The sequence below is a fragment of the Balaenoptera acutorostrata genome, chromosome 12 (assembly GCF_949987535.1).
Source record: "Balaenoptera acutorostrata chromosome 12, mBalAcu1.1, whole genome shotgun sequence".
Taxonomy (NCBI): domain Eukaryota; kingdom Metazoa; phylum Chordata; class Mammalia; order Artiodactyla; family Balaenopteridae; genus Balaenoptera; species Balaenoptera acutorostrata.
Window position 1 is genome coordinate 80,517,548 of NC_080075.1, and position 22,026 is coordinate 80,539,573.

Here is a 22,026-nt window from a genome sequence, read left to right on the forward strand (position 1 = left end):
TCTGGGATCACAGTGAGACACGAGGGGGTGAAGGATTTAAACCCAAGCAGTCTAACCTGGAGCATATGTATTTAACTATCTAGAAGATCCTTTGGAGAACTTTGATTAAAGCTGTCAAAAACTTCTGATATTCAAACTAAGTCATCAACTCCCATGAAGAGAGGCCAGAAATCTGTCTCAGTCCACGATGGTTTGACAAAATCAGGCTGGCATGGCGCATGTGTCTTACCTAAAATCAGAACCATAAGTGAAGAACATTATTGGACGTTATAAACCAGAGTCAAGGACTGGATTTTACATATTCTTCTCTGTGTGTATACAAGAGGGACAGATTGTGTTTAAGAACGTTTAAAGATGGGGCAAACACCAGGAAAAACAGTGCAAGTATCATTCTGCCACACTATGTTTAGCCACATTAAGTGCTTTGACTTAATAAATGGAAATGGCCTTCCCATTGTGAAAGAAACACCAAACACTAAAGCTAAACTCAAGTCTAAACTCTGTGTCTAGAACAAGATCTCAGCTGTTAAAAAGTCTCCAGATTTTCAGAAAGTTCTCCCAAATCTGTCAGGATAAACAATAATAAACGCTCGGGTCCACAAATGAGTTTGCCATTCATTTTGGCAGTACCAGAAAATGTACAGCCACGAATGGAATTGATACAATGAGTAACTTACTAAAGTTAAAGAGATTTAAAAAGAAGGAAGCAGTAATACTGATATTGCTACCTATTAAACATTTGAACATTGTTTAGACATTGATTCCTAAAAACCCAGACAATGGTTATGAGTGGATGCACTCAAATAATACTATTTCTTTTTATTTTTTAAGTCACATATTCAGAGAGTCAGTTAGTTACTATGGAATCACATGTGATGTCATAAATTTGACATTCTAAATGCAAACCGAGACTGAGCAACAGAAACAACAGGAAATGGAGCTGGGGAGAGGAAAACCTGCATAACAACAAAAGAATTTCAATAGTTAAAGAAATGAGTCAAACATCTCTGAAACAGAAAAAGAAGGTCAGTGAATTGAATGTCCTAGAATCTTGCCAAAGAACTGAGGAAGTGTAGATATCAGTCCATCATTTGCCTCTGGAAATGCTCTGCAGCAATCAAATTTCAGATGATGACCACACATAGAGACAAAAGGAGAAGTAAAGAACATGAAGAGTGGAGAAAAAGGAGATGAAATCATGTGGTGTAAGTCCATCCAATAAGTCAGCACTTATTGAGCAAACGCTCATATGTTAGTGGTAAGAGGCGAAAACACAGTTGCTATCTTTGAAGAATGCACAACCTAGTAGGAAAGAGAATACATAAACAAAGTACAATTCAGTACTCAGTAAAAGTATGTACAAAAGACACAGGCAACACAGAGGAATGTTTAATACTGAGAACTTCTCCCAGGTCGTGCTGAGCTTGGTTCTGAAGAACACTGAAGGGAAAAGGAGGTTATAAAATATAAGGGTGGTACATAGACAAATACAAGTCATTTGGCAAAAACAGAACATAGAGATAGAGTGTAGAGTGGAGGGCACACAAGTTGGAGGTAGACAGGATACATCATGAGACTCCTGGTCTCTCTAACCAAGCGAATGAAGAGTGTATCCAGAAATGAAGCATAAGCAGATTTACATTGTATAAATATCACCCTAAATAAATGGGGTAGGTGGATCTAGAAGTTGAGAGGATTTAAGGCCATGAAATCTGGTCAAAAGCTATATTCTAAGAATGCAGACCCATAACGATCTGAAGCCTGGAACAGGAATGGAGAAGAGGGACTAGATTTAAAATATCTTTTGGAGTAAGTGACAGGACTTCATGGTGATAGTGTTGAGGGGGTTGATGGAAAGATTTTAGGATTAGTTCTAGGATTATGCAGCTATGCCATTCTCTTCAGACATAGACTCAGTCATTCAACTAACATCAATGAGATTTTTCCTGGGTGCAAGGCACAGAGCCTAAAGAGATTAACAGACTGCCCCTGAGCACTCTGGTCTATGCCAGAAGTTGAGCTCCTTAAACAGATAAATAACACTAATCTCGATTGCATTACAGCTACCAAATTGGCAGGAAACAATAGAAACACTGTTCCAATACAACAGTATTTCCTGCAGTTGAAAATGAAAACAAATATTTGAATAGATGTCCATGAAATAAGCCATTTTCTTATGCTCCCCTACATGGTCTTCCCTATTAGTTTGTTAATAAGAGACCTCTTTTCACTCTTGATGCTATGAATAGTTAGAGAATATGAATAAAAGACGTGCCTGTTGACTGATCTGTACAGGATTAAAGTCCTTGATTTAAAAAATCTATTATTGATGAGGCTCAGATCCACAGAAAATTGGTTTATGAATAAAACAAACAAGAGAAGTTTCAGTTCTACATGGCAAATGAAAAAGTTCCATAAGTAGCAACCTTCAGAGTAACAGAGAAAAAAAGTTGTTCTGTGTGAGTAGCTTCACATTTAAATCCAAGTCCTGCTGACCCCTGGGAAATTCTCCCACAGCATTTCCCATGTTACCATTTTGTAAATGATAAATGCTTCATGTCTCAAATCTATAAACCAACAAATTTCTATATAAAAATCTGTTTGTATAGTTGTCTGATATGTGTTCTTTTTACTCATTCTTGTTAGAACAGAGGAAAAATAATATCTATAATTTATATTTTTGATAGTGCCAAAGAGACAAATTCTAACTTTCATTTATCCTTTGATTCCCCAAACCCAAGGTTTCTAATGCCCCGAGATGAAAAATTAATAAACATTCTTTGTTTCCATATTAAGAATGAGACTGGACCGAGGTACTCAAAAGACAGCCTGGAAGCAGACAAATCTAGAAAGGATTCTGAGAAATCAGGAGTTCGTCTGAGCACCCAGGTGAGCTGACCTCTTCAGAGTTGGTGAGAGAATTAAAGAGCCGACAGCATAATAAAAAAATATTAGCGGGCAGGGGAGTTTGGGGAGAAAAGACTGAGTTATCAAGGTTTGTATTAAGGGACACCTAACGTCCTCGTGGCGAGGTTAAGAAAATACTAGAAGAAGCTGGCCCCTGCCTACCCATCCAGCATACATCCCAATGTTCATGCAGAATAAATGGCGTAGAAACCTCTGCTCAGCCTGTGGGAGGAGACTGGCCTTTGTTCAAATCAGGGAGGCAAGGGGAGTCCGGCCATCGCATTGACCACCTTCTGCACCATCTTTCAGATGAGGCGTGCAGTCATACCGCATCACTCGCTGAGATGCTGCCCCATGCGGGGTCACTCGTCGTGTAGACGCTGCCTTTGTGCAGCTGAGGGAAAAGTGCTTCTTGGCCCCTGCCGCATGATACGTATTTATATTCACATGTGCCTGTTGTGGGAGCAGGGCTGGCAGATCACCGTGATCAGGGTGAGCAGAGACTAAACTACTAACTTTGGAGGGGAACCAGAGGCAATCTGAGTGAGGGGAAGGATACGGGGATGGAAACTTCCACTTGCCTCTCCATGGTCTCCTCCATCCTGTTCCTCCCAAAGGCAGTGCTAGAGGGCGCTATTCCCTCTTCTGCAGCTGCCTGGGAGTCCCGCTACAGCCTTGTTGAGGTACCAGCGGCCTTCATCTTTGTAATTTGGTCAAAAATGTTGGGTATGTCTTTTCAGCATCTGCTAACAAGCTTATCCTTAAGGGCGGAAGTGGGGAAAAGGGAGGAAAAATGCTCAACTCTACTAAGTTCCGCATAAGAGTCACAGGTGAAAAACTATGAGATATCAGACTTGTTTCTTGGTTTTGGATGCTCTTCCAGGTAGATTCCCACTTTATTGCTCCTCACAGAAGTTAGGATTAGGCCAGAGCTAGAATAATACACAAGGGCCAAGACTGAATTACACGTCCTAGAGGGCAGGGGCCTTCTCATTGATCACTGCTATATTTAGCTTGCCATGGCTGTTTCGTAAGCATTTGTGTGGGAGGACTCGGTAGTGGGGTATTACACTCCTGGGTCTCTTCTCTCCTTGGAAGGGATCACAAGAATTAACCTTGCCGAAGACAGACTCTCGAGGGTACCTAGTGAGAAATCAGTGGTCTCGAACTTCACGGAGCCCATCCACCAGAGCTCCATCAGTAGATGAGTCCAGAAGCAAGAACACAAGTCTTAAGGTAGAGATGGGAATGAAAGGGAAGAGTACATGCCAGAATAATAATAATAATAATAACATAGATTGATGCTTTCCATGTGCCAGGCCCTGTTCCGTGTACTTTATATCTTTTAGCTAACTTAGCCCTCACAGACCCCCATCCCCATCAATCCCTAGAGTAAGAAAACTGAAACGCAGAGTAACTTGCCTAAGATTTCACACTAGTAATGCTCATAGAGCTAGATTAAAACCTAGGATCTCTAGGTCTATAAACTGCACATTGAATGATTAAACTCCATGGTTTCTCCTTCCTTCCTTCACACATTCAAAAACTATTCATTGAGTACCCAAGACTCAGAAGAGGGGGTGAAAATGTCAACAAAGCAGATAAATTGTTGAAGAGTATTAGGTTGTGTGACGCTTTGAGCCCTTAACTAGGCCTAGTCACATAAGAAGAAAAAGTTTGTTGTGAGAATTAGTTTTTGGATGCAGAGTGTGACACAGGCCCAGACACCGGGAGAACCAATCCATCTGTCTCTGTGAGGACTGGCTCAATAATCTAACCAAGAACATGTCCTTTGAAACACGTGAAATAATCACAAAAACTGGAATAACATATGGATGCTTAATAATCTATCTCATACCTTAGTGAAGGAGTCCTTTCTCTAGAATGACTAGAACCAGTTCCTATTTAGGAAGATGGTTCTCTCCAATTGAGCTTCACTGGCACAAGAAGCTCTGAAGGTGATGGGGAGACACTTGATTCTCCAGCCTACTGACCTTCCCAGCACTCACTGCATTAATCACAGAGCAAATGTGGAGACAGATGCCCCTGAGGTGCTTTGCAGAGCCTTCTGGTGGGAACTTCTGGTCTAGCTGCTCATCAAGTTAACTGGAGGTCACAGATGGAGGCAGTGGCAAGCAAGGTCCCTTCCTCAAGCCCTCTATCCTACCTGAAGGTCTCTGACTGAGCAGGTATATGTGAAGAAAGTGACAGAACTTTGCAAACTATGCGCCAGCTACCTAGGGGCAAGGAAAAGGACCTCTACCCTATCTACTCCAAAAGAAAAAAAAAAGTGCGAGGTGCTGATGGAACAACTGGGGGGAAATGAAAGCAGTCTGTCTCTGTGTCCATGTAACAGAAATGTCTAATATATGGAGCCTTGAAACGTCTGAGCCCCTTTAAGCCCTACTTAAAGGAGCTGAGATGAACCAGGATCCACCTAAGAGCTAGGAATGGAACACAGAGAAGGGGGACAGCTCCTCGACTCCAGCTGGGCAGGGATGAGGACGGGGACCCTAGGCGGGCATCTAACTCAGAAGCCCACTTTCTTGCTCCAGCCCCCCAGTAGCTCCACGACCTCCCGGACTTCATCCACCTCCCCTAGCCATCAAGAGTCGCCAAAGCCGCTCTCAGCGCAGCCCTCGCCACCCACACCAACCATTGCGCTCGACTCACGTTCTTCCACGACCCCGGAGGTCCAACTCCAGACCGGGTCCCGGCGCAGCACCAAGATGGCTGAGAATTCCGACGCCTGGTCTCCCGGCCTGGGGCGGGAAATCCGAGAGTCGCGGGACTCGCGAGAGTCGCGAGACTCGCGAGATTCCAGGGATACGCACCAGCGGGAATATCCGCGCACGCCCCCCACTGAATGGAAATCCTATGCCCAGCGCAGGGCTCTCTACCCGTCACAGCTGGATCAAGACTGTATGTCTGACCTGGTCAGGCAGCGAGAGGAAGAGGAGGACGAGGACGATGCCTACTGGGCATCTGTGAGAACACTGTACGAGAAGACACCGAGCTCCTCGCGCCCCAGGCCGGTGAGCAGGGCCCGCCTCCCCTGGTACCCGGGTTGCCGCTCCACGCAGCCCCGCGGCCGGACCTCTCTCAGCCTCCCTCCTCTCCATGGTACAGGGAAGTTCACCCAGGCCCCTTCTTCTCCTCCCTAAACCTACCCCTCTGCACAGCAGCCTCCAGGACCCAGCCCTTGGCTGCCTCCAGCACCCAGTCCTCCAAGCCGGGACCCAACTGTTTCCTTCCCACCCTGCCCTGGGATGAGGCCCATTCCTGATCCCTTCAGGTCTGTGTGACTCGTCCTCCTGTCGGTGCCCCTCTCTGCAGCCCAAACCCAAGCATGCCATCACCATCGCTGTGTCATCCCGTGCGCTCTTCAACATGGTGGACGGCAGGAAAATCTACAAGGAAGAGGGTCTGGAAAAGTACATGGAGTATCAGCTTTCCAATGAGAATGTCGTCCTGGCCCCAGGGCCGGCCTTCCGCTTTGTCAAGGTACTCTGCAAAGCTGTCTTTGGCCCTCCGGGACTCTGGATGGCAGGGAAGGACTCATGCTAATCCCTGGGATCTCATCCAGCTTTCCTTATAATTCCTAGTCCACACTTGTCATTCTTGCCTTTTTTAAGTCTACCCCAGGTCAGTTTATATTTTAACAGAAGCTTCCACACTGTTGAGGGAGGGACTGCAGCCCTAGATTTGGCATGTTGAACTTCCCTAAGTGGAGTCCAAATCCTGAGACCTGTAACAGAAACTTTTGTTCTCTCCATAGAAGGAGCAGTAACCAGAAGCAATAATGAGTTTACAATTCCAAGCAGTAGAAATAAAACACCCCATTCAAATGACATTAAATTCACTTTAGCTGCTCTTGCCCCAAACACAGCATATTAAGAAAGTCAAGATGCTCTTGGCACTTAGGGGCATGACTTTAATAGAGAAAGTAAGGTTCTTGGAACTTACACTGAAATGTACAGCACTTATAGCTCTGACCCCATATATAACTTATACAAATATTACACAATAACATCATAACCAGGCAGAAACAAATGACACCTCCACGTGTTGTAAGTAGAAAGTAGTTATGAGGCATAGTGGAAGCATGAGAGGAAACCACAAACCTATTCTAGAGACTCATGTTTTAAAAAATATACAAAATGCTCACTTTGGCAGCACATGTGCTAAAATTGGAACAACACAGGGACCATTAGCATGGCCTCTGCACAAGGATAACATGAAAATTCTTGAAGCAGACTATACTTTTCACTAAAAAATAATCATCAGATGATCAAGAAAGGCAGGTTTTATGAATCAAAAACAAAAACAGACAAACCATAAAAGGGTTAGCCTGAGCCTATCTATGTACTTCACAGAAATAATTCTAGTAAACCAAATGTTGTAACAATTTTCAACAAACATTACCCATCTTTCAGGAAACATTAACTGAAGTCCTATGTATGCGAGGCTGAAAATACTGACATGAATGGCATAACCCTGCCTTAAAGGAGCCACAGTCTCTCAGTGAAGAGTCTTCAGGGCTTGAATTGGACACCTACGGGATCCCTTCTCCCCAGACCCCCAATGCCCACTTTGCCTGGCCCTCTTCACACACATTTGTGTTTGTAACCTTCAGGCACTGCAGCATGTCAATGCTAGACTCCGTGAGCTGTATCCTGATGAACAGGACTTATTTGATATTGTTCTGATGACTAATAACCATGCCCAAGTGGGAGTGCGGCTTATAAACAGCGTCAATCACTATGGTAAGTAAAATAAATACCGTGTGGAAGAACAGCTCGCTGCTCTGGAAGAGAGAAGCCATGTTATTTTGCTCACTGTGGCCTAACTAATGCAGTGTCTGATAGTGACACCCCCTTCTGCGTGAGGAATGTTTATTTGCCTATGTCAGAACAAGAGAGGCCATGTTCATTTTTAACTTCAGCACAGAGTTGGGCCCAAAGCTCTGGACTTAACTTGTCAAGTGTGAATTTCAAAGTCTTAATCCCAGGTCCTGCAATATATTTCTCTGTTTTATGTTTTTCACTTCTGAACTTGACTTCAAGGAGCCGTCAACCCAGGGCTTTCTCTGTGCGATCAGACTTCTTGCTCACCACAGATGCATGTTAAAGGTTTAAAGGTTTTTACCTTTCCTTTCCACTCTTAACATCTGACTCTCCCCGGCTGCTCTCTCCACACATCAAATTCATACTCATGCCAGCAAAACTGTCTTTATTCCTTTACAGGGAAAATTGGTTTGACACTAGTCTCTTCATAGCATTTCCATTAGTGTGTTGGTGACTTTAAGGGGAGGTCCTCATTTTTCCTCTTATGAATTTACCTGACTTCTTATGTGGGGACCTTTAGCCCACTTTCTAAGTGACATATCCAGTCTTAAGGGTATGTCAAGTCAAAATAAGGTTTAAATTTGGCATATTTAACTTCTAGGCTTAAATTAGGCATATTTACAAATAATCACTATCTATTACAAGTTATAAGTTTTATATTATATTATCCTAATTATAAGGCCAACATCTTACTGATACACAGTTGAAAATATGTTTACCTTTCAAAAACGCAGTCTTCATAGTATTATGCTATGAAGAGAGAGAATGTATATAGAAGCTTTAGCGGAGATGAGTGGTGTAATCACTCAATAAAGGACAGCTATTATTTTTACAAAACAGCCTTATTTGATTTAGTAGGTGATTTAAGTCTATCTGTCCCTCACCACACTAAGCCTATTGAGCTTAGTAGCATGAGGAATTCTAGTTATTTACATACTAATTCTGTTAATGAACAAATAAAGCCCAATCTTCTGCAGCCTTGCTCATGGAATAACAACTTTTCACCTGAAGAGTTAGTTATTTACCTTCTCTCGGTGCTGAAGGCAATTTGTATCTCCCTTTGCTATGGTCTTTTCTATATTATAATTATCTGTTTACATGCCTGGCTCCTTAGTGAATTGTGATCTAAAGGAATCCTAGGTCAAAAGGTATAAGCTGCTTAAAAGCTATCGATACTTTTATCAATAAAAATCAAATTACTTTCTAGACAGCTTGTACCAATTTATACTTTCATCCATAGTGTATGTAAGTGCCTATTTTACAAACCTCTCACCAACATCTAGTGGGGTTTTTTAACTGTTGTTGATTTGAAAGGCATTTAATGGTATATTAATGTTAGTCTGCTAATGATTGCATTTAACATTTCAAGTCAAGAGAGACAATTTCAGACCTTTTGTTGTTGTTTTGGGGAAACAGTTTAAATGCTATCACTACTTGCTATTACTATTGTATTGTTACTAAAGAAATACTAAAATGGTACTTAAAAACAGAGCTACATCTTAACTGGCCCTCTCAACAAGTGAGGATGCTGTAGCTAAAGGAAAAGTGCACTGTTCTAGTCTAGACAAGAGTCAATGTGAAGCACTGGGCTTAGACAGTCTTTATGTCTCAGTTTCCTTTTCTGTAATGAGGATAATAATGCCTGCCGTAACAGCTGTTTGAGAGTAAACTGGCATGGCCTATCTGGCTATACTTCATAAACTGTCATGCACCATTATATAAAATAGCTGAGACATGTTTCAATATTGGTACTACAAAGGTAGTTCTAAAACTTCAGTAGGCACTCATTTATTCCTAAGGTAACTTTCACTTGCATTTCCAGTAAGTATACTGTCTTTAGTCTCTGACATAACAAAGTCTTTCTTGCCTGATAATAGGATTACTAATTGACCGCTTCTGTCTGACTGGTGGAAAAAGCCCCATTGGCTATTTGAAGGCATATCTTACCAACTTGTATCTTTCTGCGGATTCTGAAAAAGTACAAGAAGCAATACAAGAAGGTATTACTTGGTTTCCTCTCTCTAGTTAATAAAGAGGTCTGCACTAGTGTTTCATTCCATTGGCCTTCACGTATGATTATGTGGTTTATGTCGTTGTTGGGTTTTCTGCTAAGGTGTTTCCACAAGTGGCAGCCCTTAAGTTTGTCTTTTAGAGCTTTCACCTTCATGGAGGTGGACATCTTCAGTGATTATCCTATCCTACACCCATTTTACATTTTCCCATCCCTTATAGAAACGGAGGCAGTACAAAGACAACTGTTTTGAGATGTGTGGTTGTGAAGAAGAGTTGTGTCGTCAGGTAATAGCGAGAGAGGAAATTCGAGGTCTGGGAAGAATTTTTTTTTTTTTTAAATAGACACTAAAACATATGGTCCTAAGAAGAGTATTAATTAATTCCAACGGTCTTCCAGGGATCGCCTCTGCAACAATGTTTGATGGAGCCAAAGACATGGCTTACTGTGACACACAGCTCCGTGTGGCCTTTGATGGGGATGCCGTCCTCTTTTCTGACGAGTCTGACCATATTACCAAGGAGCACGGGCTGGACAAATTCTTTCAACATGAAGCACTATTTGAGAATAAGCCTCTTGCTCAGGTAGGTTCAATGAGCTCTAATTAATTTTGATCTACTTATTTTCCAACATACCAATATAAATATTTCTTCATTGGGATGACTTTTAAATTTTTTTAGGCAGGCCACTCCTCACTTCTTATCCTTTGTAGTTTTCTCCCCTTGTTTCATGAACTCCTTATTTTAAAGCATCTCCTGCCAACTTTTTTTTTAATTTTAGCATTCTTTTATCTATCCTTTTGGAAATGTTTCTATGATCTTCTCATGAGAAAAAGTTCATCTCCTCCAAATTATGAGTAACAGAGGTAATACGGCTTACCAACTAGCCATTTCTACATAATAGTTCTCAAAATAGTAAGGTTATTTCCAATAGGTCAGTAAACATTTGTTGAACCTCTCTGTCCATACCCTTAAACTCCATAAAGGTAGCACTTAATTGAGAAAAATCTGCAAAACTGAGAGTTTAAACTAAATCAAATAATGAGCCCCCAGCAAGTACAAAGTATGAACAATTAAAATTTTAGGTTTTTTGGAATCAATCCATGAACCGAAGTGTTAAAAGTCATGGTCTGAAATGAACAAAACCTGCACTTCTGAAACAAAGGAGATTTGAACATCAAAGTATTCTCCAAAATGAATATGAAATAATGGATCATTCAGTTTTAATCTATGAATCTTACCTAGGCCTTTTTTTTAAATTGGCCTTTTTTTCTCAGCTCTTCTTGAACTTAAGATCTTAAATATTGTTAGTTTTATTACATTTATAAAAGTAGGAAGAGACTAATTGAAAGATGAAAGTTTTACTAACTTACCTCACATTACAGCAAGTGATATTTAAATTCTGTGTGTTTTTTTGTGTGATGTTTAACTTCACAGCCCCTTCCTAAATAGCTTCTTTAGAAGCCTTGAGCTCATGTCAAAAAGTTGTTCAGTGTTAGCAAAGTTTACTATTGAGAGGAAAACCCTTGTTATATTTTACATAAGTCTGCTTTGCTGAAATTTAGAGCCCATTGTACATTAGCCTTTAAGCATTATTAAAATGTTCAAGATCTCTAAAAAAGAGCACTTAAAAAGAAAAAAAAACTTCAAAACAAGAATTATTTCAAGATAATCTTAAAATACCATTTTTTTCATCTCAGGGAAAGAATCCAAATTTCTTTTAGATTCTGTACTTATCAGTTCTTTTCTCCATATTTTAAATCATTTTTCCCATTAAACAACTGAAATTGTAAAGTTCAACACTAGTTATTGCAGGAATACCCAATGAATTTTTACTAAGCATACTTGTTTTCATAATGTGGTCCTTCTGACAGTGGAAAAATATGGTATTTTTCACATAGAAAGGGTAGCTTTCCTATAAAGACCAGGCTTTGCCAGATGTTTCCACTGAAGAGAAGGAAGTTATGAGATATGATTCCTAACCAAGGCTTTCAACTATGTTGGTCATGGGGCTTATGGTTTCATCATGACAATATCCCAACTGTCTCCAATGGAGGAGATCTGAGAGTCACCAGCAAATGGGACAGCTGGACGGGATTAATTTAGCCACTCTCATTGTAGCTTATAAAGCCTCCAATGTGGTACCATGACAAGTAATGGACGTCTCCTGATTTGATCTCTCTCATTTCACCATTCTGGGATAGTGATCTCCGTGTGTGTGTGTGTGTGTGTGTGTGTGTGTGTGTGTGTTTTAATCAGAATTGTTGAGGTATACTTTATATGTAGTATAATTCATCATTTTTAGTGCACAGTTCTGAGAGTTTTGACAAACATACATGTACAGTCGTGAAACCACGATCAAACTCAAAATACTCACAGAATTCCCTTGTGCTTCTTTGTAGTCATCCTAGACCCCTATCCTCAGGATCTGTCAAACACTAATCTGATTTCTGTCCCTATAGTTTTGCCTTTTCCAGGTGTCATATAAATGGAACCCCATAGGATGCAATGTTTTGAATCTGACTTATTTTACTTAGAATGATGCATTTGAGATTCATCTGTGTCATTCCCTGTATCAGTAGTGCGTTCCTTTTTACTGCTGAGTGGTAGTCTGTTCTATGGATGTACCACATTTTTTTATACATTTATCTATTGGAGGATATTTAGGTCATTTCCAGTTTTTGGCATTTATAAATAAAACTACTTGAAGCATTTGCATACAGGGTTCTGTGTAAACACAAAAATCTCATTTCTCATGGGTAAATATCTCGGAGTAGGATTGCTAGGTCACAGGATAAGTATACGTTTAACTTTATAGATAGTGCCAAACTATTTCCCAAAGTGGTCACACCACTTTGCATTTCCAATGAAAGATTTTTTGCTCTGCATCCTTGCCAGTATTTGGTAATGTCAGTTGTTTTTCATTTGTTTGTTTGTTTTAAGCTGTTCTGGTGGTTACATCTCATTGTGGTTTTGATTTGCATTACCCTAATGACAGATGATATTGAACACTTTATCAAGTGCTTATTTGCCATCATATGTATTCTTTGGCAAAAATATCTGTTCAAATCTCTTGCTCATGTGAATTGGGTTGTTTTTTATTTCATTATTGAGATGTGAAAGTTCTTTGTATTACAATTCTGGATACAAGTCCTTTATCATATATTTGTTTTCCAAATATTTTCTCTCAGTCTGTCCTTGTCTTTTCACTCTTTTAATATTTTTCAGTGTCCTTCAATGAGCAGAAACTTATAATTTTAATGAAATTCAATTTATCTATTTGTTCTTTCATGAATTGTGCTTGTTATGTCATATCTAAGAAATCTTTGCTAACCCAAGGCAAAAATTTCCTCCTATGTTTCTGAACTGAAGTTTTTAGAATTTTATGGGGGTTTTTTTTCAGAATTATTACCTGTTTGAGTTGATGCATTTGTGCAAAGTATTAAGGTTCATTTTTACTACTTATGGATATATCTTAATTGTTTCAGCACTATTTGTGGAAAAGACTGGCTTTCTTTTCCTTTAATATAGGTATCTGTCCTTTTGCCAATATCACACTGTCTTGATTATCATAGTTTTATAGTCAGACTTGAGATCTGGTGGCAGGAGTCCTCCAAATTTGTTATTTTTCAAAATTCTTTTGACATTCTGATTCCTTTGCATTTACATATAAATTTAAAACTTAGCTTGTCCATTTCTGGAAAAAAATCCTGCTGAAATTTTTATTGTGATTATGTTGAATTTATAGCTTAATCTTGGGAGAATAGATATTTTAACAATATCAAGTTTTTCAGCCTATGGACATAGTATATCTCTCCATTTATTTAGGTCATATTTAATTTCTTTCATCAGTGTTTTGTAGGTTTCAGCATATAGCTATCACACAAAGTTTATTAGATTCATACCTAAGTATTTAATAACTTTTGATGCTATTATAAATGATACTTTAAAATTTTTAATTTCTAATTTGTTTATTGCAAATACACAGAACCACAATTTATTTTTGTATACTGACTTTGTATCCTGCAACTTTGTTAAAATCACTTGTTAGTCATAATAAAATTTTTGTAGATTATTAAAGATTTTCTACATAGACAGTGTGGACTGTGAATAAAATCTTGTTTCCATTCTGTATGTCCTTTATCTTTCCTGCTTTATTACCCTTGCTAGTACATTCAGTACAATGTTCAATAAGCATTATGAGAGTGGACTTCCTTGCCTTATTCCCTGATCTTAGAGGGAGATCATTCAGTCTTTGACTCTTAAGTATATTATCTACAGGTTTTTTGCAAGATGCCCTTTGTCAGGTTAAGGGAGTTACCTTCTATTCCTGTTTTGTTTTAGTGTTTTATAATAAATCCATGTTGAATTTTGTCATATGTCTTTCCTGTATCTATTGAGAAAAACATGTGGCTTCTCTAGTCTGTTGAAATATAAATTATATTGATGAATTGCATTGCTGGTATAAATTCAACTTGGTTATGTTGTATTATCCTTTTTATATATTGCTGGATCCAATCTGTTAAAATTTAGTTAAAAAAATTTTTTTTGCCATTATGTTCTTGAGTGTTCTTTTCTTGTAATATCTTATAGAGTAATGCTGACCTTATAAAATGAGGTGGGTAGTATTTTCTCCCTGTCTATTTTCTGGAAGACTTTGTGTAGAGTTGGTATTATTTCTTCTTTAAATATATGGTAGAATTCTCCAGAGAAGCCATCTGGGCTTGGACTTTTCTATTTAGAATGCTTTTAACTAAGAGTTCAATTATTTTTGATAGATACAGAACTACTATGCAGATTTTCTCTTTCTTCTCTTTCCTCTTCTGGCAGTTTATGAGTTTGTGTCTTTCAAGGAATCTGTCCATTTCAGTTAAGTCACTGAATTAACGAGCATAAATATTTTCTCATATTTCACTATTATGATTTTACTATTTTTAGGAACTTTAGTGATGTATCCCTTTTCATTCCTGATATTAGTAATATCTGCCTTCTCTCTTTTCTTCCCCCCTTGTGGTCAATCATGCTAGGCTTTAACAATTTTATTTATCTTTTTAATAACCAGCTCTTCCTAAGTTTTTAAAGGTGATTTGAGGTTTCTTTTCTATAATAAACATTTAATACTGTAAAATTTCCTCTAAATGCTACTATAGTTGCATCCTATAAATTTAGATAGGTGGTTTGTAATTTTTATTCAATTCAAAGTACTTTTTAATTCCCTGTAACTTTATCTATGAGTTATGAGTTATTTATAAGTGGGTTATTTAATTGTGAAATTAAATTTGGAATTTTTCCAGATACCTTTCTGTTATTAATTCCAAGTAGAATTCTGTTGTAGTCAGATAATATGTTTTCTATGATTTCAACTGTTGCAATTTGTTGAGGATTATTTTATACCCAGAATAAATGGTCTATCTTGGTAAATGTTTCTTGTCTACTTGAAAAGAATGTTTATCCTGCTGTTTTGGGGTTGAATATTCAATAAATGTCAATTAGATTAGGTAAGTTAATAGTGTATTATTCAGGTCATATTGCCCAGGTGTTTAATATTGTCAGTGATTTTCTTTCTATTTCTTCTATCCACTATTGAGGAGGCAGCATTGAAGACTTCAAGTATAATTGAGGATTAATCTGTTACTCCTTTCAATTACATAATTTTTGCTTCATGTATTTCTAATTTCTGTTGTTTGGTGCCCAAATATTTAAGATTATTATATCTTCTTGGCAAATTACTACCTTTTCATTATGCAACGCCCCTCTCTCTGATATTCATACAGCCATTCTAGCTTTTTTTTCTTTTTTGGACTGATGTTTGTATGGTACAACTTTTCTATGTTTTTACTTTTAACCATTTATGTTTTTACATATAAAATATCTCCATATTTAAATTGGTTTTCTTGTAGATATTACATAGTTTCTGTTGTTTTTCTGTACAATCTGACAACCCCTGTGTTTTAATTGCTGTTTTTAGATCTTATTTATTTATTTATTTATTTGCAAGTTGACTAAGTTTTTTTTTTTTTTTTTTTTAATATTTTATTTATTTATTTATTTATAGCTGTGTTGGGTTTTCGTTTCTGTGCGAGGGCTTTCTCCAGTTGCGGCAAGTGGGGGCCATTCTTCATCGCGGTGCGCGGGCCTCTCACTATCGCGGCCTCTCTTGTTGCGGAGCACAGGCTCCAGACGCACAGGCTCAGTAATTGTGGCTCACGGGGCCAGTCGCTCCGCGGCATGTGGGATCCTCCCAGACCAGGGCGCGAACCCGTGTCCCCTGCATTGGCAGGCAGACTCTCAACCACTGCGCCACCAGGGAAGCCCTGACTAAGTTTTATTATAATCAAATTCTTTCTTTACAGTTGGTTTACTCTTTTAATTAATTTTTATTGGAGTATAGTTGCTTTACAATGTTGTGTTACCTTCTACTGCACAGCAAAATGAATCAGCCATACATACATATATCCCCTCCATTTAGGACACTACAGTGCATTAAGTAGAGTTCCCTGTGCTATCCAGTATGTTCCCATCAGTTGTCTATTTTATACATAGTATAGATCATTTATATTTAATGTGATTATTACTTTGGTTGGATTAAAATCTACCATCTTCTTTTTCTATTTGTTTCATCTTTAATTAACTTTAGTTTCTTTTTCCTTTTATTATTTTTGCTTTTGAATTTATTGTGTAGATTGTATGCTTTTAGGATTCCATTTTATCTCCACTATTGATTTATTACTCATTTTAGATTTTACAGTGGTTACCATAGGATTTACAATATACAACATTAATTAATCACAGTCTACTTTCAAACAATATTATGCCACATCATGTACAGTGTAAGAACCTTACAACAGTATACTCTCAATTCCTCCCTCCCATGTTTTGTGATATTGGCATACATTTTACTTTCACCTATACTATAAACTCATAATACCTTGCTACTATTGTTTATTTGGGCAGTCAATTATCTTTAAAGTGAATAAGGAAAAAACAAAAATATGTCTTTTGCATTCATCTTCATTTTAACCATTTCCAAGAATCTTAATTTCTTTGTGTAGATCTAGGTTTCTCCCTCGTATCTTATTCCTTGTGCCAGAAGACCATCTTTTTACATTTCATATAGAATCGATATGCTGTTACCAAAGGCTCTTAGTTTTGGTTTTTTTTTTTTTGCCTGAAAAACTCTTTGCTCTCCTTTTTTGAAAAATATTTTATTTTGACAGGCTATAGCTTTCTGCATTTACCCTATTTTTATTTCAGCACTTTAAAGGTACCCATTCATTGTCTTCTGACCTGCATAAATTCTGAAAACAAATTGTTTGAGATTCTTATCTTTGGTCCTTTGTAAGTAATGTGTCTATTTTTCTCTGGCTGCCTTCAAGATTTTCTATATTTCTTTGTGTTTCAGCAGTTTGAATATGGTGTGTGTATATGTATTCCACAGTATTTCAATGCCCTGTTCTTTTTTTCCCCACTATTTTTTTCCCTTTATTTTCAGTTTGAGTAATTTCTACTGACCTATCTTCAAGTTCACTGATTCTTTTCTCAGCTATGTTGGCTCTATTAATGAACCCATTAGAAGCATTCTTCATTTCTGTACCACAATTTTTATTTCTAACATTTCCATTCAACCCTTATCTTTTCCATCTCTTTGTTAAAATTACTAGTCTACTCATGTATGTCATCCACCTTTTAATAGAGTTGTTAAGATATTAATCAGAGTTATTTTCAATTTCCTCTCTTACATTTATGACATCTAGATCATCACTGAGTCTTCTGTTAATTACTTTCTCTTGAAAGTTAATTGCTCTTTTAATTTATTTTTATTGTAGTCTCATAAATCTTTGATTAATTTCTAATCATAGTCTGTAGACAGTATAGGCTCTGGTTAATAGTATTTTTGCCTGGTAATAGGCATGGCTCCTCTTCCGCTAGCAATTAGTGTGATTGATTGAATCACCAAATCAGGCATTCAACTAGGTAAGCATTTTGTTGCTGCTATTGTTACCTTCATTTCATCACAGGCTTCACATTCCTCTGGTAGGATAGTGAAGGGTTTTTCATAACATTCCTTTTCCATTTTCAGCTGTAGGCCTTCTCTTTGTGTCCATGCCTCATGAGTGGCCTCCACACTGTTACCCTTCTCCCAGCTGTTATTGTTTGTCTCTGCCAGCTCAGGTGGTGATGTGAGAGGAAGAGACATTCTCTGTTGTCCCAGATCAGTCTAAATCTAAGTGTGTACCCTCCTAGGTCTTAGGGATGAAGTTATATCATTGATCTCACCTTTCTCCCAGTGATAGGGGTGGTATCTAATGGTCTGGGTCTCCTGCCCCTCTCCCAAGGGTGGAGGATTTTTCCTTCCCCTCCCCCCATAGCAGTAGATCTTTACCTGTTCCCTGGGGGTAACAGTGTTTGAAGCCATTCTTCAAAACAGTTTAATACTTTTGTCCCCTAGGAAGTATGGGACAAGGTAGATCTTTAGTCTTTTCTCACAGTGGCAGCGGCTCCTCTCCTCCACGTCTGCATCACCAAGGACTGTATTCTTTCATTTTCCACCCTGTCTGCAGTCCTTCTCATAAGAAACTAGTGAAATCCATAGGGAAAAAAAGAGTCTGGAAAACAGTGTGCATTTCTTGTGTCTGTGGCTTCCAGGGCTTCTGTGTTCTCTCATTAGCCCATACTTGTCCTTTTCCAATTTGTTTTTAAAAATTACCTGAGTTTTTCATACCTGCTTCTATGGCGTCTGGTATGTCTTCCTTTAGTGCGCTGCCAAAGATGCGCCAGTTCTTGAGTTCCATCTGCCCTGGAAGATTTCTCCGTAATTTTTTCCCTTAGGTTGCGTGTTAGTCGGTTGCCCTGCTACCTCAGCTCTTTCATGGGCTCCAGAAAAATTATGATGTTTCAGATTATCTGGCTTTTTCTTGTTGTTAGGATAGGAGTAACAGTCTTTCCAGCTTTCTATATCCAAGGCAATCCAAATGTTCTACATCATAGAACTCCTCAAAAAGGTATTTTCAAGTAACTTTCCTTCATGTTTCTATATTTTTTCTTGAAAAATTACATACTTACACTACTGTACAAATATATAAACTGTTAAACATACCCCAAAATAGAAGAAAGAAAGAATGATATGGGTACCTGGTTTGAACATGGCGATATAAACTGACCAAGCCCTATTTATTCTCTTTGAAAATTACTCAAAAGCATCAGGGAGAGCCGTGTTCCTCTGTGTTTCAAAATCAAACTGTGAGCAGGGCAGCTTCTGCCAACAGTCACTACCCCACACTTTGTTTCTGTGGCCAAAAAAATAATAACAATAATATAATACGTTATAGTGTTTTTACCTATGTGACTTTTTGTTTTTTTCTAATACGTGCAGCCTTAGACAAAGCAACATTAAACAAATGATCACATAGATAAGCCATGTTTGTGGAAAATGGTTTCCATGACAGCAGAGAAGAAAGGAGCTTCTGAATTGTGAAAACAAGTCAATATTAAAATACTATCCATGACCTTTCCCCAGAATCTCTCTAATTTTTCCAAGGAAAACTAATCTTCTTCAGAGATAGGTAATAAAAGGAGAACTAGCACAGAACATATGCAAAGATACTATGAGAAAAAGGCAGACACAGAAGAGCAAAATCTAATAACAGATGAAGAACTCTCACTAGAAACAGTTGCCAAAGTATAGGTAAAAACTGTGACTAAACATTTGCTTAAAAGAAAGTTGGGTCATAAAGTGGAAATCCCCAAAATCAGGGAAGAGATGATAAAATGTTAAATGGTAGAACTCTGGAAATGAGCAAATAGAAAAACAATATTTTAGAGAGAAAAATGACAGAAATAGGTCATAGGTAAAGAAAATCCAACATATGCAAAATTAGAATACCTGAAGAAAACACTGAAATTATGTTATGGGGGGAGGAGGATAGGGTTGTGTGTGGTAGATATAAAGATGCAAACATATCAAAATATAAGGCAAGAAAACATCCTGAATTATCAGAATATTTTAATGGATACATTAAACTATTAAAGGTTAAAAACTAAAGGCCACATTATACTATAGGGAAATAATAGAGAATGATCATCACTGAGACATGCCCTAGTAATATTATTTGACTTCAAAAATAAAGAAATAATTCTTTGGGCACCCTGCACACACAAGTGGGGAAAAGAAAATCAAGCTGTCCTGAGTCTTCTCCACAGCAGCACTCAGTAGCAAAACACAGTGGAGCCCTACTTATAAGATCATGTGGAGAGGAAATATAAATCACAGATTCTATATCCAGTCAAAAGCTCATTCAAGTAAAAAGGAAACAGATCAACAGTTAAGAACATAGTATATTCTCAGGGATTATTATTTCCATAAGATATTCTTGAGAAAACTAATACAAGAGGACACATTTTGGCCAATATGGAGGTGACTACAAACACACAAAGGCACAAATGGGCATAGAATATATTTAACCATAGATCTAAAACTAAAACAACTGCAGGGATTAGAGTGACAGAAGAGAACGCACATATTATATGCCCTAACAATGTAGAAATTATTTAACTAATAAAAACTGGAAAAATATGGAGGAAAAAGTTATAAGGAAGAGTAGGTGTACTGATATCTTCAATTACAATAGCTGATCAAAGGATAAAATGTAAAGCTGAGAGATAGAAATATAAGAATCTTTAATAATTCAAATGCAAACACTGAGAAAGATAAAACAGTTAAAATCAAATGATTGAAGAAAAAATAGAGGGTAAGAGAAAGGTGAAGAAGTACCCTAATTTCATTATTTTTCATTATAAAAAATAATAGATCCTGGATTTTAAAAAATAGAGGACTGAGGGTACTATAAAAAGTTATAAAGGTAACCAATAGAAGGAAATAATACAAACCTTCCTAAATGTTAGAAGAAACACACATACACACATGTTCAAATAAAAAAGACACTCAGTGAACAATCTTTTGAAATCTTTAAACACGAAAAATGAAATACAAATTGTAATACAGAACCATTATCACATATATTTGTGATATCGATAAATAGAAATGGCCTCAAACTCAGCTTTTGTGTTAAAAATTAAGACTTTCAGATTGTATCACTTAGCAAAATCCAATTCTATGTTCTATACTAGAGGTACAGCTAAAAGTAAGTGTTCAGAAAGGTTGAAGATAAAAGTGTGAAGATATATAAAGTAATTGTAAATATAGAGAAGACTGGATTCAAGCCAAGAAGGAATTGAACAAGATAAAAAAGTACACTTTATAATGTTAAAATGTGCAATTCACAAAAAGTAAATCAAAAGAGTAGTGCTTTTGCTGATTAACTGAGCTTTCAGAGTATCCCATTTTGCCATGGATAGTTTACGTCTGTTGCCCTGGTTCAACTTTTTATGGAAGCTCCTTTCACTCTTAAAATATCTGTGTTTAGATGATAAATTATATGGCCATCCTATGTTTTACTCTAGGAATGCAAGGATGGTTCCATACAAGGAAATATAATCACATAAATGCAAGGAGTTTCAGCACTGTATCACTGGTCTATACTGCATGTTTCATGCAGTATTGTAAGTTCTTATAAACATCTGCTTTTTTAGCGTTCACTTCCTTTGGCTCACTGGATGACAGCTGTGACATATGTTCCTTTTACAGGGTCCCTTGAAAGGCTTTCTGGAAGATTTAGGCAGACTGCAAAAGAAGTTTTATGCCAAAGACGAACGGTTATGTTGCCCTATCAGGACCTACCTGGTTACAGCTAGGAGTGCAGCCAGTTCAGGCGCCCGCGTGCTGAAAACCCTTCGCCGCTGGGGTCTAGAGATAGACGAAGCTCTTTTCCTTGCTGGAGCCCCCAAAGGTCCCATCTTGGTGAAGATAAGGCCCCACATCTTCTTTGACGACCACATGTTCCACATTGAAGGGGCACAGAAATTTGGCACCATCACAGCTCATGTACCTTATGGAATTAATCAAAAAGAGAACAATTAGGGATGGGAAGGGGAAATAAAGCAGTGAGTCTGGTATTACAGAAGCCACATCTTGTGGATCTCTAGGGCAATTAGAGTAGATTAGACCTCAGAACTTTGTTCATTTGGAAAGGTTTTCTCTTGAGTTTTTTAAAACATTTTGAACTCTCAAGTTACCTTCAAGCTACTTCTCTTGGAGCTGTCAATGCTGTTGACGACATTGCAACTACCTCTGTGTGTAAGTCATAATGATGACTCTTTAGAATAAGTTTAGAACTTGAATCCTTGAATGCTTAAAGGACTTTGT

At 37.9% G+C, this 22,026-nt stretch overlaps 1 protein-coding gene and 1 non-coding gene across 5 annotated transcripts; both read left to right on the forward strand.

Annotated features, from left to right (window-relative positions):
• Positions 1–956: 956 nt before the first annotated feature.
• Positions 957–21,741, forward strand: NT5C1B (5'-nucleotidase, cytosolic IB). 4 transcript variants are annotated; one of them, XM_007183484.2, is made up of 10 exons: positions 993–1,025; positions 2,797–2,889; positions 3,217–3,399; positions 4,006–4,151; positions 5,465–5,942; positions 6,244–6,411; positions 7,544–7,673; positions 9,632–9,754; positions 10,165–10,349; positions 21,409–21,741. In XM_007183484.2, the coding sequence occupies exons 1-10, from the start codon at positions 993–995 to the stop codon at positions 21,739–21,741; spliced, it is 1,872 nt and encodes a 623-aa protein (XP_007183546.2). The 4 variants fall into 4 exon arrangements, with proteins under 4 accessions (XP_007183548.1, XP_007183546.2, XP_007183545.2 ...); XM_007183483.2 differs by having other exon boundaries at positions 4,006–4,143; positions 5,463–5,942; XM_057558504.1 differs by having other exon boundaries at positions 2,797–2,888; positions 3,267–3,399; positions 4,006–4,143; positions 5,463–5,942.
• On the forward strand, positions 7,068–7,174 carry LOC114238102 (U6 spliceosomal RNA). The gene has a single exon (XR_003623524.1). It is a non-coding gene; the product is annotated as a U6 spliceosomal RNA (small nuclear RNA).
• Positions 21,742–22,026: the final 285 nt, after the last annotated feature.